At 39.6% G+C, this 17,127-nt stretch overlaps 1 protein-coding gene across 1 annotated transcript; it reads right to left on the bottom strand.

The window, feature by feature from the left end:
* Positions 1-3,137: 3,137 nt before the first annotated feature.
* On the bottom strand, positions 3,138-7,828 carry LOC105381405 (nucleolar protein 9). The gene is made up of 7 exons (XM_038109808.2): positions 7,516-7,828; positions 6,487-7,375; positions 6,040-6,193; positions 5,074-5,202; positions 4,495-4,662; positions 3,812-3,967; positions 3,138-3,417 (listed from the first exon to the last, which is right to left on the bottom strand). The coding sequence occupies exons 1-7, from the start codon at positions 7,721-7,723 to the stop codon at positions 3,154-3,156; spliced, it is 1,968 nt and encodes a 655-aa protein (XP_037965736.2). The 5' UTR covers positions 7,724-7,828; the 3' UTR covers positions 3,138-3,153.
* Between the last annotated feature and the right edge of the window lie 9,299 nt (positions 7,829-17,127).

Below are 17,127 nucleotides of genomic sequence, written 5' to 3'. Positions count from 1 at the left end.
AATTAATAAATGACGTGTTAAATCTTACTGTAACTTTTAATTCACCCAAGAACCCCCTTAGTGAAGCAACAACTTTAGCTGAAACATTCAGGGAGTCATGACTGTGGTACATGGAGTAAGTACTTACATGGCGAGAATATTAATCTGAGTGTGTACTTACCCTTCGAAGTACTTATTATGTGTGTTGTGTACCATTATTTTTGTCAAAAATTGTGAACAAAGCAAAGGTTCACTCCTGTTAGTTCTACGAAAAGAAACTATTGAAGGCAGTCAGCAACAAACAAACATAATAGAACGAAAAAAAGAAAGAAAATTCATATATATTAAGTAACTATTTCAAACACAGAAAGAACATAAGTAAAGTAAAGAAAATAAGTAAAAAGTAATACTTAAAATGAGCGTGAGTGTTGCTTCCCGGTGCTGAAACTATGGTAGGCCATAGGGCTTGTTTTCGGCTAGACCCCAGGGTAATGCAGATAATTGTGAGTATTGCTACCTGTACTTATCCAACTAAGTATATATAAATGAAATACGAATCATACAAAGGGAACACCTTAAATAACTAGTTAAGTAGGTACCTAATTATATCAATGAATTCGAAAAGTTAATTTACATCTGACAGGTACCTAAGTATATCGGAAACATAATATACGTATAAATAATATAGTTTCGTAATTATTCCCTGGAATCAAGTAGTTACTTAAGTATGTACATAAATATTTAGCACCCTCAAAAACGTGGGCTATGCTTCAAACACCTCAACAAAGCTAATCCAGCCTAAACTATCCTATAGAAACTGCCCAGCACAGACCACAGTCCTGTGAAGTCCCGTCACTAGGTCCTCCTAGTTCGTAAGATGACCGAGTGGACAGTTTTCAGCGAGGAGTACTTTTGTTGTCGCCCGCCCGCCCCCCGCGCCCCGCGCCCGCCCGCCTCGCGCCTGGGCGTGACGTGTGACGAGGGGTAGGGTGACCATGAGGAATGTCTTTTGTAAGGAATTCTGGGAATTTCGCGTTGTAGATGGTTCGATCTTATCCGTAGATTCAGAATTTTTAATATTTTACTAAGTAACTAGGTAGTTATTTTTATAACAAAGTACCTTTTGTTAAACTATAATTATGTTAATGGATACTACGGCTTAATTGTGGTGACTGGGACACCCAACACAAGATAGGACAACTCACAAAATCATCTGAGAGATGGTAACTGTCCCATTTATCATCATTAATTACCATCATCAATACGTAGTTATCTATGCATGGGGTATGACTGCATGTGACATAGTTCATCCTTAGTGGCAAGGTGGCATCTTATACTTAATGTATTACACATTAAGTTCCTACCAAATTCCCCCAACGCATGGTCACCCGGCAACGTTTTCCATCACCGCAGACTACTCTCGGCGAGGGCGTCCCACGACGGGCACGAGAGGGCGCCACTAGAGGCCCGAATTAATTGATTGTGTCCAACTGTGACCGACCAATTCGGTGACGGAAATGCATGCTATTAAATTGGAGGCAGTGTAGGAACTTACAGATAGGTGGTTAGTGGTCGCGTACTTACCTATTTCTGACTAGTTTTGATACCGGAGACAGCCACGTAAACACTGTAATATCTCTCGTAAGTATTATTAATGAAACGTTTAATAACATTAGATTTTATTTTATGAGAGTGAAAAACCATGAGCACAAACGTAAGAATTAAATGCGTATGCATGGGGCGCTCGAGGGTTGATTATGGTGAAAGTACCACCCCTTCAGATACGTTGTTAGTCGCTGACTGCCCAGATGCGCTGGACGAAAGAAGGTAGGTACTAGGTCTACCTACGAACTCTTTTTACTTATCGAAGTCATGACAATCTTTGTTTTGTACTTCCCCATGATCAAGGATCTCTTACTACTAAACTTATCGTAGTCGTCACAATCTTTGTTTTGATTTGCCCCAATCTCCTTGCAGCTGGCGCACTGCCTGCAACATATTCTCACTGGCTATTCCAAAGCTTTTTAATTGGATACAAATCGTGTTCGATTTTTTAGCGTCCTGCGAGTGATGGCTCCATTAGAGCCTCGACTGCGGTCCCACATTCGAAAATGGGTCTGGGTGATGGACAGACAGGACGAAATTTAAAATCTCTGAACAGCCTAATAGGTAGGTACCCTTGGTTCTATCTAGATAGAAAATAACTGTCTAGCATTGTGCCTCAAACTGTAGGTACGATTAGATGTATAGTTGTAGCTTTTTATATGCTGCAACTGAAGTACTTATACCTACCTAATGAAGTACCTAGTAAAATAGGTATTCTAGACTTTAGAATGCTAGGTTGCTAGGATACTTGTGGTAAGGGTTTTCCTTTTTGATGTGCCATATAGGTATGTAGGTACCAAACCTAGTAGTTACGCGGGCAGGAGTTAGATAAAACAGTGGCTTACCGACATTATCTTAACAATATTTCAGGTAAAAGCAGCCTAGTTACTACTGGCCTGCGGCGAATTTTAGGAAACAAACAAATTTCAATTCAAATTTGGAACGCGAAAGTCCACTTTGCTGTCACCCGCCGAGCGCGGCGGACGTCACTCCCGTTACAAGACCGAGCCGGCCCGTGGGCTTCTCTTTGAATCTTTTGATTACAAAGGCGTGTGTTTACTAGGCTGGCAGATGTCTGCGCTTTGTTATGTTACTATGAAATAAGAAAGATCAAAGTTGGGTTAACGTTTCAGCTTTCCGGACCAGATGAGGTGGAAACTTTGATTGGGTTCAGTCGGTTAGCTCAAAGCACACGACGGTTGATGGACGTGTTTACTGACATGTACCCTGTAGCACAGACTGTAGGTAAATGGAATTATCCAGTGGAGAGAATTGTACATTTCAGACATAGGTAGACATTCAAGAAGTAGATTAGGCAGTTCTGAAGTATTGTGGAGAGGGATCGATGAGATAAGACAACACAAGAGCTGATGATGATCTTGTTTTATAATTCGTCCCTTATTTTACAGAATCCGATTTCTGCAGAATACCATATTATCTGACTCCCAGCGCCACCTAGTGGCAGCGACAACACAACTAACAATGCAATTGGCCATCCAACTTCCAAATGTACTTTGTTATTTTTCACGGATAAACAATACAAACACCAAAAATCCATTAAAAAGTCATTTATTTATGCTTCTTCTTCCCCGTATCCTTGGCCTCCCGGCAGTCCTTACAGACAGCCGCTTTCCAGTTCTCTTCATTACTCTGGAACAGCTTCAACTGCAGTTTGTCTGCCAGCAACCTGCCGTACATAGAGGCGTTGAGGAGGTTGCTCTTGTCCGCCATCTCCGTCATGATCTTGACTCGCTGTTCCACGGTGCAGCTCGCGAACACTTGCTCGAACGCTCGAGACCCGTACTGGGAGAGTGCTAGTTTTTGGTAGTAGCCCTGTGGGTGTGAAATGTGTTGAGTAAGATTTGAGAATTTCTTTATTTCATAAAAAATATCTTTGTTCCTAGAATATTACGCAAAAAAATATTGAAGCTAATATTATAAACGTAGTGTGAGTACGCTGGACAACAAACTTAGACAGGTGGACGGTATGGATTGTATGAGGAAGGCCGAGAATAGTCTTGTGGCATTCCTTTAGAAATACCTATGTCTAGCATTGGACGATTACGGACTGATAACTATAATTAACAGCCTTTACAGTACAAGATGCTTCTTAAGAAACATTAAAGTTTTTTTTAGAACCCGCCTTACAATTTTTAGTCAGTCACTAACAATGTTTTCCCCATAGTAGGTACAAGTTATTATTCTGTGCCATAGTCGACCCCTTTACCTTCAGTTTCCACACCATCTTGTCCCGTGCCTTGACGCCCACGAATCTGCCCTTGAAGAAGGCGTCGGCCACGTGGCAGCCCTTCGCGTCGCAGAAGATCACCATCAGCTGGTCCGGAGTCAGCTCTAGGAGACCGGTGACGGCTTTGGCCGGACGCTGTGGGCGGGAGAGAGATATTAGTTACTTGGGATACTGTGAGCGATTGTTAATGAAATTAATACCTAATTTGACAACTCTGACGCCCTTTCTAAGTTCAAAATAAATATTTTTTTTTATTGCAAAACCATATTTATTGCATTCGGAATAATGAAATTTGTATCGTGTCTCTTACATAAATAACGCCATTCTTGCTCGCTACCAAATTATGTGGAGATTCCTTTTTATGTACATAAGAACTTTTTTTATGTATAGTTCTTTTCTTACAACGGTTGTCTGGAAGAGATCGCTTTTAGCGATAAGACTGCCATTTGTGCATCACTGTTATTTTAGTTAGATTTAAGTGTTTTTATTATGGTGTGTAAATAAGGATTATAGTATTGTATTGTATAAGAAGAAATCAGCCATGGTATCTCACTTGCCTGTATAAGTAGATCATCGCAACAACTTTAGTGTCACTGCTACTATTTCACTACACTCCTTGTGTAATGTATCTATACCAAACAGGGTAAACCCCCCCAACCCACCTGAAAGTCCAGCACAGTCTGCAGTATCACCGAGCCGTGCACATGTATGAAGTACTCCGTGTCCAGCTGGTCCACGCGCACGCGCGGCAGCGGCAGCAGGCGCAGCAGCAGCACCGGGAAGTATTTCTGGTGTTCCGGGGAGGAGCAGCAGAGGGCGGCTTCTAGGTTCTGTGGAGTGGAGGAAAGATAAGGTGCTGGTTTGTCAGTCAGATAAGTTGTAGATATATAGCCACTGTATAAATTGTTATTTGTGTTTTTTTAGTCAATAAAATTCTATTCTATTCTAGATAATGGCCCTTACATACGGTGGTTTGTAATTTCTAAACTAAAATATGATTGCTTATGGCTCAAAGAAAAATCCGTATTAAAATTAGTCAATCGCTTTCAAAGCCGGATACCATAGATACACGGATGGTAGACACGGATTCTATCAAAAGTTTAAACCACTGTGCGGTATAAGTCCCGTAAATTGTATACTTTTGCGCCTATAATTTCAGAAATAGGTAATTTACGCCAGTAAGCCCTCGTCGATACAAGTCAATAATTATACTGTCATTATAGCATTTTAAGTGTACTAACATTGAGGAAGTGCGCCTGCTTGGTCTGCAGTCTGTGGCACGCCTTCGCCATCGCCACCAGCACGCCGGAGTTGCCGCTAGCGAGGAGGGCGGGGTAGCGGTCCGACAGCTCCTCGAACATGGGCTCGAGCTGTGGGGGGGTAAGGTGTGAGTTAGCGGGACTATAGAGAGTATAGAGTGGTTCGCAAGTAGATATCTGGTAGAGCTGAATAGCGTTGCTAAAATAGAAAAGCTGATCACAAACATAAAAAAACAGATTTTTTGCAGATCAGCAAGCGTGAAAACTGTTCTAATCAAATCAAATCAAATATTTTATTGCCATCAAGTGTATACATTAATGATCTTAAAATAAAATAATACTTACAACTTGATACCCATAGTGCGCACTAGTAGTATCGTTAAGTCCTTTTCAACAAAATTTCAGGATTATTGCTTTTAGCAGTATAGCATCGTAAGAACCTAACTGAGGGCAGGAAGGTGCGAATGAGCTAAGCTAGGTTGTAGAGGCGTAATATCTCTAACTAAGTTATATATTTTTATATAAGTTATATGTTATAATATTATGTTTATTTTATGTTGTAATCATGCACTGTTAATTTAAGGTTAGATTTAAACCATAGGCTAATTTCTCTCTGTTAATTATTAATTGTACCTACTCAAATTAGTTAAAGGATCTAATGTCATTTATCTTTCACCCAGTCGTAGGTTGGCTGGAAGAAATTGCTTTTTGGCAATAAGCCCGCCTTTGTATACGTCTTGTGTTTTGATTTGTAACTGTTCTCTTTTATGTTTGCTTGTGTATGTGTACAATAAAGTGTATATAAATAAATAAATAAATAAATAAGTTAAGTAACTGAACTTTTGCATGCAAAAGGAGTCTCCCTAAAAGTCCTAAAACTGGTCAAACCCTACCTCTTTTGTTTTTACTAACACATTAAGAAGAAGAATCAATGAACCAGTTCCTCACCTCCTCCTTAACCTGGCAGTTGTCGAACAGGCGCTGGACGGTGTAGTTGAGCAGGGGCATGGCCGCGAGCTGCGCCAGGCGGTTGATGAAGCACTTCGCGTAGATCTGGGTGTACGTCTTCTTCTTCGCTACGAATATCGCTGCTTCTAGACACCTGAGGGGTGAGGTTTGGGTAGATGTTGATCAATGTTTTATCCCTAGGTTGAAAAAGGGATAGTGTAGGTTAGTATAACTTGCTGCATGTTTTGATTCACAATTTAAGGTGAAATTTCACCAAATGCTAAACGTATTTAAAATTGTATTTAAGTCAAATTTTAAATACATTTTACTACCAACTGACAAACATTTGAAATTCTATTAAATACGTTTAGCGTTTGGTGAAATTTCACCTTAAATTTTGAATCAAAACATGCAGCAAGTTATAGTAATTTCAGAGTGCAAACTAACCTGACAGAAGGCTCACAGCTGAACACTGGAGGCAGCTCCGTCTTCTGCAAGGGTACACTGGCACCGTCCTCCCCCTCCGCATCCAGGTCCACCTTCTCTTCCTTCTTATCATCATTCCCTTCTGCATTATTCCAGTTGTCTGGAGCAAAACTTTCATTCAACAATTTCTGAACTATATTTTTTGTTAATGCCTTATCTGTATTTTTGACTGCAAAGAGTAATACTTGCAGTAACGCAGACGTCACATTCTTGTACGGCAGATCATTGAACTGTGGCCAGGAAGATAATCTGTTGGCGAATTCTACAACTAAATCCTTAAACTCCTGAGGCACTATTTTATACTGAAGCTTCTCATGGGGTGCTATACCCTTGTTGGGGGTCTTTGTAATAATAAACATGTTTACTTTAGGCTTCTCTCCAGGCAGTAAAGTTATACCACTAAGGCACTTCAAGGCACTACGCAAAATGTGATTAGCATATGTGTCCCACACAAAGTCTTCTAAATTATTAAGTGCATATTTACAAACTTTTAATGTGAAATCGTAACAGTTCTTAATATGTTCTTCTGTATATTTAGATTTAGATTTTTTATCTTTTTTCTTTTTCTTCTTAGGAGGCTCCTGTTCTGGTTCCTCTTTAACCTCTGTTTCTTGTAAGTGCTCCGTGGCCCGCTCGCAGGACACTCGGAGTAGCGTCTCCACAACGTGGCTGGTGAAGTTGTCTGCGCAGAGCCTCCGCAGCTCGGGGGCCAGCACCTCCATGTACCGCTCAAGGTCCTCGGCGGAGGACAGCGGCAGCAGCAGCTCTATCACCCGGCAGCCCAGCTGGTTGCCCGCTATGTTGAGCTCTTCACCTTTCGTGCGTTCCAGTACGTTATTGACTAGGGCTTCTGGAAATTTTAAGGTTACAAGTTTTACTCAGGTGCTGTTTTACAAGTCTATATCCAGGAGTGTATGATACATTCTTATGTTTTTTTAATTTTGCTAAGCTTTAATTAATCTTTAATTGTAATTAGAATTGTTAACTCACGTCTTTCGTCTTCTTCCTCTATTCCTTTCTTCATTGCATCAAGAATCCCGACGAAGTACTGATACAATTCCTCAGTCATCTTAGTTCCGCGACCAAATTGATCCTTTTTACCATATTTCTTCGCATTTGAGAGGAAGTTCTTGCGTTTTTTACGGCCTTTCTTCTTGTTGGGGTTATCAGTTTCAATATTAGCCACTTCTTCAGTCATTTTAACAGTGGAATGTTTCACAAAATATCGTCTGTAAAATCAAAACACACTCAGCGTGAATAAACAGGTGGGTTTTTGAGGTTAAGCAAACGTCACTTCCTTAACGTCAATGTCAAATAAAAATCACATGTCACCTGTCATTATGCATGTCAATTTTTTTTGTACGTTTCTGTCTACGGAAAGATAAAAATTAAAATAAATAAAACTGCAAAAGTTGTAAAACATTTTGTTTTACTATAAAAACCAAAACTAGTTACCTACAAATCATACAAAAAATATTCACAGCTTCCAAGTCAAATGTTTACAGTGATAATGATACGAAATTAAAATGCTTAATTAACTAACTGCACTAAAAGTAAGTATATTATGTTTTAGAAGTGCCTACCTAAGTAAATGGGTATTAACTTATACCTCAGTAGCTTTTTGTAAGCTTATAATAGTACTTATCAGTTTAGTAAAACCTTAACTTACCAAGAACAAGGGTTTTTAAATAAAATGATATTCCCCTGACGTCACGATAAAAGAAAGAAGCTCACCGAACTCCCAACTTTGGTATCACGTTAGCCATGTGAAAACCAAGTCTATTACATGCTCAATACGGTAACTTTGAAAGCAAATCATAAGTTTGTGAACCCATGAGGCGTGGACAAGCAAAAGCAACCAAGCAAGTTTTTTTTATTATCAGTGTGCATGACACCGCGCGCCACTGCGCCCGCGCTTTTAAACATTGTAACTTTGATTAAAAGTTCTGAATTAAACTTTAGTTATTTGTTAAGTGCTGTGTGTGACTTAGAACTTTTGAATAAAGATAGAAATATATAATAGTACTTATCAGTTTAGTAAAACCTTAACTTACCAAGAACAAGGGTTTTTAAATAAAATGATATTCCCCTGACGTCACGATAAAAGAAAGAAGCTCACCGAACTCCCAACTTTGGTATCACGTTAGCCATGTGAAAACCAAGTCTATTACATGCTCAATACGGTAACTTTGAAAGCAAATCATAAGTTTGTGCACTAAAATTATCAGTGTGCATGACACCGCGCGCCACTGCGCCCGCGCTTTTAAACATTGTAACTTTGATTAAAAGTTCTGAATTAAACTTTAGTTATTTGTTAAGTGCTGTGTGTGACTTAGAACTTTTGAATAAAGATAGAAATAATGTGTGAATGTGATCTAGTCTAGTTTAGATTTACACAAACTATTGGATTATTTTATTCTAGGTAAGTTACGTGAGAGCTTTCCCGCAAATTCCTTAAATTAGTGCTTAAAACATGCATTGTAGTTGAATTAAACTTGGCGTACTGGCTGGAAATTTTAGTTTACGGGCTGTTTGAGATAAATCTAAATTTGAAAAAGTGGTTTATCGAGTCGGTTATTGACCCGCCCAGTGGCTCTCCCCAAGTGAAGATAAATTTCTTGTCTTCAATGAAGTGCGTCGGTTTCCGAGAACAAATTGTTGGAATTCTCACACGCGCTTGCATAATGTAATGTGTGCGCTTCGTCCGTGCGTTATCGGGTTACCAAATTTATAGCATATCGAAGTTAACTACTCTGAATAGATAGAGATACCTGTTGCAGTCCTATGGCACCCCAGAGGTGCAGAGGGTCTCCACTAACGTCCGCCACTTCCGCCTATCTTCGGCTGTCCTTTTGGCCTCACTCCAGCTTAGTCCAGCGGCTCGCAACTCGTTTTCGACGCTTCGGCGCCATGTTTGGACAGGGCGTCCCCGGGAGCGCTTGCCATTTGGTGGCCTCCAGTCAAAGGCTATAGTTGCGGCATTCGTAGCTCCTCTTCGTACAGTGTGCCCAATCCATCTCCACTTTCGTTTCGCAATTTCCTTGCCGATGGGAGATTGTCGGCACAGCTTCCACAGATCTTCGTTACGTATTGTCTTCGGCCAGAAAACGCGTAGGATCGACCTTAGGGACTTATTGACGAACACTTGCAGTTTGTTCGTCAGCCCTTTCGTCACTCTCCACGTTTCGCAACCAAAGAGCAATACGGACTTCACGATGGAGTCGAAGAGGGAGATTTTTATCCGCCTTGTGAGCACATTCGAGTCCCAAACAGGTTTGAGCTGGGCAAACGCAGCCTTCGCCTTCTTGATCCTGCTCTCTATATCCTCATCTGCTCCTCCCTGACGGGTGACCGTGCTTCCGAGGTAAGTAAATGCATCTACCGAGTCCAAGCGTTGGTCATCGAGTATTAAGGCGTCCGAGGTTTTAGCCTTGATACGCATATCGACTGTTTTGCGTCGGTTTATTCGCAGACCCATTACTCTGGCTTCCTCCTGCAGGTGTGCGAGTTTCTCTTGTAATAGGTCGAGAGTTGGCGAAATCAGTACGATGTCGTCCGCGTAGTCTAGGTCCTCTAGGACACCTGAAGCCCAGCTTATACCTCTCGGGATAGCGACCACGATAGAGATACCTGCAAGTATCTTATTCCCTTGGCAGATTTCATTTCCTATGTCATATTTGAATCCAAGGATGAAGGAAGTACTTATCGATAGAAACTAAGCATATACCTAGCTGATAAGTTTATAGCGGGGGTACCTAGTCAGTGGTCCCCTAGTTGATTCCCTGACGGGAAATAAAAAAAAATAGAGATGGAATATTGCCGAAAGATGGCAACAGGGTGGTAAATTAGTTAAATGGGAACGTATAAGTACCTAAATTGGATGTACAAAACAACAATGCACTTCAGCCTACCCTGAAAGGGAGTAGTACCTAGTAGGTAATTACTTAACTAATGAATCCAGTACCTACCTACTATAGCAAACCCAAATTATTGGGAGCAAAGACAGTGCAACCTGTGCAACTCTGTTAAACTGTACCTCTTACAACGACACAACAAAATGTTTAGAGTCACTCCAACTATCTCCTCTTTACCCCACGACCCTAATTAATTGACAAGCAATTTGACCCCATTTACTCCATCTCATTGCACACCACTGGTTCCCGCTTATAACAGTTAGTAACAAGGGTTTAGTAAGACGACTCCAAAAGGGATTGCCTATCGAGTTTCGAGAGTGCATTTTATTCTACATACAGGGTCTATACTCTATTACCCACGTCATAGATCTAAGCATTGAAGGTATTATAGGTTATGATAATCATTGAAGAACCCACGAGTTTGCTGTGCTGGTCCGGCGTTGGCTGATCACTCCGACGCTTCGCTGCATTCTTGGAAACCGGATCAACGGGTCTCCTAATTGGGCGGACCGACCGCAAAAAATATTACGTCTGAAGCATTGAAATAGTGGATCTCCTTAGACTATGTAGAAGGAAGATAATTCATTGATTGACACGAGCTCTGGGTATTCCGGGATAATAAGAGTATGTTATAATAACTAATGTAGGTCTACTAGTTGGTATTCTGTGACCATTGTGTAAATCCACGGTATCTGCTCTCTAAATTAATATCAGTAAGTAAGTAGGTACCTATATACTTACTATTACTTAGTTACCTAGTTTTTCCGGTAAGAGCAACAAACCTTTTATGCTTCTTCTACTATTACCTACACCTATTCATTATGGCTAAAGTTTACCATTTGTAAATTCAATGATAATCAAATCAAACTGAACAAAGTCTGACAGGATGACGGGACACGGTGGTATGTAAGGTTGCATATTGCATACTAATAAACGTGTTGGTTTTAAATAGCAAAGCTTTTTGTTATTTGGTGTAACTTGTAAATATTTGCTTTGTGCGTGTAACTAACATGCAATTGATGCAATGCATGCTATAGAAACAAAATTATTCCGGTCAGGTCAAGTTTTTACGAATAAGCTTAATTTTAAAAGCTTAGCTTACACAGAACTTAGTTAAGTTATATAGTGCTTGGGAACCCTCCCATAGGGATCAGAGCTAGAAGGGCTATTTTATTTATAGTTTGTATAATAATAGGTAGTTTAGGTTGTAACATAGTGTATTATTTATTATTAGGCTTAAGTTATTATATATATACTCCTTAAAATTTATAAACGACCGAATGGCGTAGTGGTTAGTGACCTGACTACTAAGCCGATGGTCCCGGGTTCGATTCCCGGCTGGGGCAGATATTTGTTTAAACACAGATATTTGTTCTCGGGTCTTGGATGTGCCCGTAAAATGGCAATAGGCCCGCCCCCTATTACATTGGGACTAACATAACACTCTGGCGAAAAGTGGGTGCAGCAATGCACCTCTGCCTACCCCGCAAGGGAGTACATTAGTACAAGGCGTGAGTGCGTGTTTTTTTTTTTTTTTTTTTTTTTTTAATTTATAAAAAAAATGGTTTACCACTAAAAAGGTAGTGCTGTAGCCTGTAATTTCTTAGGTCTATAAGTACATAGATCCTTCAAGATCCTCCGATCGGACAAGGTGGAAATCATTGGGGGAGGCTTATGTCCAGCAGTGGACGTCCTATGGCTAAGATGATGATGATGATGATAAGTACATAGATAAGTAGGTACCACTCGTTCGAATAAAGTAGTCGACGAAGTAAATCCGATTTAAACTATTTTTTGTGGAAGATTCTGGGAATCGAAGTTAAATTCTAAGCGATAGTACGGGATCCGAGCTTAAATAATTTAAGTCAAAGCTAATACAGCCCCAAAGCCCCACAATCTTATCTTTCTCTAGACTCTAGAGCAGCTATACTCAAACTGCGGCCCGCGGGCCGCATGTGGCCCGCCGGGCCTTTATCAGTGGCCCGCGTTACATGAGAGATAATAGAGAATATACATTCTGTATAAAAAGTATCGGGATTATATCCATAAAACAAAAATGATTTTTATTCATCCAAATTTATTTTATCACCTTCTAAGTTTGCTCCTTCAGAAACGATATAAATACGCCAACGAATTATCCAATCATCACAACTTTTTTTTAAACGTTGTTTTCAGAGTTGTGTTTAGTACTCGCGGCGATTTTTCCTTATTGTCTTCTATCGATTGAAAAAAGTGCCTCGAAGTGGAAATTTGAGTTTAGGAAAAAAATAGGCTAGAGCCGTGAGCTGCAGCCATATCTAGTTAATACGGTGGATGCTCGATGATGATCCACAAAATCTTCCACAAATCTGGCCTTCTTCGTCGAATATGCTGTATTAAATTCTACATAACCCGCAAATAATATTATTTGCCTACAGTTTGACTTCATTGCAAGAATTCCGAGTACACAACACCACGATAGTCAAAGAAAACAGTCAACATGAATTTTAACTAATAATCGATAGAAGACAAAAAGAAAAATTCGCCGCGAGTACTAAACACAGCGTTTAAAAAAATGTTGTGATGATTGGATAATTCGTTGGGGTATGTGTCTTTTATTGATCTAATCCCGATACTTTTTACAAAGAGTAGTATATGCATGTGTTTTTACCCGACTGCCAAAGGAGGAGGGTAATGTTTTTTATATAATTATTCGATAGTAAACATCTCTTTATAATAGTTAAAAAAAAATGTTCGCGGCCCGCGACACCATGACGTAAACGTGTTTGTGGCCCTTATATAAAAAAGGTTGAGTACCAATTCTAGAGTCTCTCTCTATTGACCAAACAATAAACGCGTTGGTACATTTAGGTCAATTGAGTAACTGGCCCTCACTCCTTCGACAAGAACTGGCCAGACACTGCAGTTTGCAGTTAGCAAGTATGGTTTGTGTTCTGTGCTTCTGTGTATGGTTCCATTTCAAACTTATGCATTCATTTATGATAGTTGGTAAGTCGGTAAATTAGATAGGTAAAAATACTTGTATGATAGCTAAATAACTCCCCTTTCATTTGTTGGGCGAATATGAGCCAGTTTCGTAACGTCTGGATAAAAGTTAAGTTAGTAGGTACTTATCTATGATAAAATTTCAGAGAGAATAAGCATGACTTTTATCTTTATACAACAGATATACCAATACCCAACTAGGTACCCAACCTTTATTCAGATAATTATTGTGTACTTATATATGAGACGGCGAATATGCTAAAACTAAGTACCTAGATGCTAGCAGGTGGGATCTAGAGCTACAACCTAACGTAATATAATAAATAACAATTTGCAAAGGCAATGGCTCACGCAGTCATAATCCCCGCTAATAATGGCCACTCACTACCTCGGCACGTTGGAATGCACCTCCACTCACTCGCAGAGGGCCGCAGATCTGCACCAATCAGAATAAAACGGACCTTTCAAGGATGATGGCAACGATGCACTTTTGTTTTTTGTACCTTGTACAAACATACAAACTTACCTCCATATTGGCAAAAACGCCAATGATTTGGTTGGATTTTGAAACCCTCGTCACGATACCGTCAACCGCATTTTTTATGCTTTTGCTTCCGTGGTTTCTACATCGATTCCGATTCGAATATGATTTTGCGTTTAATGTCAGTAAGACCGACCCCTAGTTGACTTGATATTAACTACCTACAGTGATTCATCATCATCAGAACTAAAAGTTACATGCAGACAAACAAAATTTGCGTGCTCATGAATCATGAACTATGAAAATATGCTTACGCTGCCACGGGAAATCCGCTAAATCCATTTTCAGTCTTCGGTGAAAATAACTATGGTAGGGATAGATACACTAGGTACCTAAGTACTCCAGCATATTGATAGATTCTATGTAAGTATGTAAATTGTACATTAAACTCAGTGCTCTTCAGTTTTTTATTATCCTATTGATAGCCACTCTCTTTCAAATAGCTTCACTATATACAAGCTCACGTCATAACCCAGTCATTCTGCACTGAACAACTGAAGGTCAACACAACAAATATACCTACATACGTACTTACCTACTATGTTTTCAGTAGTTGATCTCTTCACAAAGTCTAGACTAGCTTGAAAACATCGCCATTTGTATAATTTACAGAGCTTAACACAACGTTAATGTATCTTTATGTTCTCTCATTTACGTAATATTGCAGTAATGTTAACGCTTATGAAACTAAAGACACATAATTAGTAGGTAGAGTTTGTACTTACTTCTTACATTAACAGTACAACAATAACCGCCGGTCATTCGCTTTAAATAAGAATTATGAAAGGTGCATTTTATTTATGTTTGAAAATGCTCAGATTCTACTATTCTATTCTATTCTCTATGGGGGTGTAAGTACCTGCACCTGGCTCTCTCGAATGCAACCGTTGTGCATATCCCCAAGGTCTAAACTGCCTCCTAAGCTTGGACCATTTCCCCACCACGCTGGTCCACTGCGGGTTGGTGGGTTCACATATCTAGATGTGCTAAATCTAGATATGCTGGTTTCCTCACGATGTTTTCCTTTACCGTAAGAGCGATGGTATACATTGTTAGTACTTAAGAAGAACTCATTGGTACACGTATATATCAGCGCCGGGATTCGAACCCGTATCTCTGGCGTGAGAAGCGGGCGCTTACCCGACTGAGCTACCACCGCTCTCGGATTCTACTATTCTCAGGGTAAGTAATTCCCTGGGAAGTTCCTTTGGAAGGATTACAGAATGTACTTATGAATCGTTAGTTATAAAAGATAGCTGATAAAAAGTCTGCTTGGCTGAAAGAATCATCATTTCACTGACAGATAGTTATAGGTCTGGAAAGGACTTCGTAAGGGCGATCGGTCACCGCTTGAGGAGTCGATGAGTGGAGGCAACTGCTCTGGGGCATACACTGATGCAGAGAATCTCCCTGGCTGTGCAGCGAGGTAATGCTGCTAGCATCATGGGCACATTTTCGTTAGTTAGGTATGTCTCGGGGCGGTTTATTTACTAAGCAATATCTAAGCCTAGTTGGTTTTATTTTACGTCGATTACATCGATAGTCTAATAAAATATAACCCCGTTATAAGTAGGTTGAGTAGGTACCTACAAAATAGTGAATCTCATTTCCGATAAGAACAGCGTCAGTGAAATCATCATGTCTCGCCTCACCGCGCCGATCGAGTTTCTGATCATGATCATTCCTCGTCTAGTTAACTACCAACTTATACTATGTAGGTATATTGATGAAAAAATATCCCGTCTAGATCTAGGTGCATAGAGTGGCGAGGAAACAAGCAATCCATACGTTAAACAGGCCTTCCAGGATAAACGATATCCTGTAAACAATTAGATTAAAAAACCATTAGATCAATGATGAAACTCTCATCTAAGAAAAAAATGTTAGATCTTTTGTGCTCGTTCTTGTAATTGGAATGATATGTACTTGGCAGTGTTGTTCCTTTAGTTAATTCTGAGTCGATTTAGCCCGGGAGACATCGGGAGGCATGTTTATCGACCAATGCTAGTCTAGTTTGTAAAGCAGCTTCTCAGATGACACTTTCTAATTTATTAATTTCAAATAGATTTTCATCGAATAAACTAGAAGAGAAAGTGCCAGTTCCAAATTCATTGATAGTTTTACAGAAGGAGTAACTTAGGCTTTTTTTGTTTATATTTCCGTCAAAGATAAAGGTCCGTATTGTAAGTCGTCCTTTGTTAATCATATTATACATAACTAATAATTGTTTGGTTTTGGTGGGTAGCTACTAAAGATAGGTAATCTACCTAGGTATCTAGTAAATATGCAGATCTCTAGTCCACAATAATTTGTCCACGCTCTTTCGTAATTATAGCTTCGTTAGGAGCACATTGTATTCAATTAGCCATGTTATTTATACCTACTTGTATTAATTGGTTTAAATTGATACTGTGGAGATCTTCCGTATCATTGTTAGGTAGGTACTCAGGTATGTTAGCTACTTAGACTAGTACTTATACCTATCTATGTCCCAAGTTCTGCCTACTGCCTAGGTAGTTGCATCACACTTGGGTTATGTCCAATAAGCATTCTGCATCTGGTTTCCTTCAGTGTGCGTATAAATCAGATTGGTTTTAATAGTTTTTATCGTAAATTAAACGAAAACCCAACAAAGTCTGTGTTGAACGTGGGAAGAGAGGTTGAACGGTAAACTTGGGTCCACAATAGTCCACATTTGATGCGCGGGTGTAGCCATCTAATATCAGTCTCGAAAATATCGTGATAGGTATATTTACGAAGATATGAGATGCATTATGAATATTATGAAGCATGATTATGTACTTATAACTGCGTTATGAGTTGTGAGTTTATTCCTATATTATACGGACATAATCACTAGTTACGAATTAGTACGAATGATAGGACTTTCATAACACTAGGTGATCCTGTTTATTAAATCTGTGGGGGACACATTCAGGGTTCTTCTGGGTAAATGTGAAAAACTTTTAAAATGCAGTTTTAGATACATATGTTGGTAGCAAGTAGCAACACATAATGGTGTCCAAAACGAGTTCCTAATTCACTTTTAATCACTCTCCAAACAGACACTTATGCTAATAACTTGAATGATTCACACAGTGCACACAGCCACCACAATTATTGTTGGAATAGAATAGAACTAAACAGTTTGTTATGCGTTTT

This window comes from Plutella xylostella, chromosome 20, assembly GCF_932276165.1.
Source record: "Plutella xylostella chromosome 20, ilPluXylo3.1, whole genome shotgun sequence".
Lineage (NCBI taxonomy): Eukaryota > Metazoa > Arthropoda > Insecta > Lepidoptera > Plutellidae > Plutella > Plutella xylostella.
Note: the sequence above shows the minus strand (reverse complement) of the source record. Positions and strands in the feature narration are given on the sequence as shown.

Excerpts from the sequence above, each read along its gene's own strand:
- LOC105381405 (XM_038109808.2), bottom strand. The coding sequence starts at position 7,723 with ATGACTGAAGAAGTGGCTAATATTGAAACTGATAACCCCAACAAGAAG. Across the intron at positions 6,194-6,486 it reads AGCTGTGAGCCTTCTGTCAG|GTGTCTAGAAGCAGCGATAT; the intron begins GTTAGTTTGCAC and ends CTCACCCCTCAG. Across the intron at positions 3,968-4,494 it reads AGACTGTGCTGGACTTTCAG|CGTCCGGCCAAAGCCGTCAC; the intron begins GTGGGTTGGGGG and ends TCCCGCCCACAG.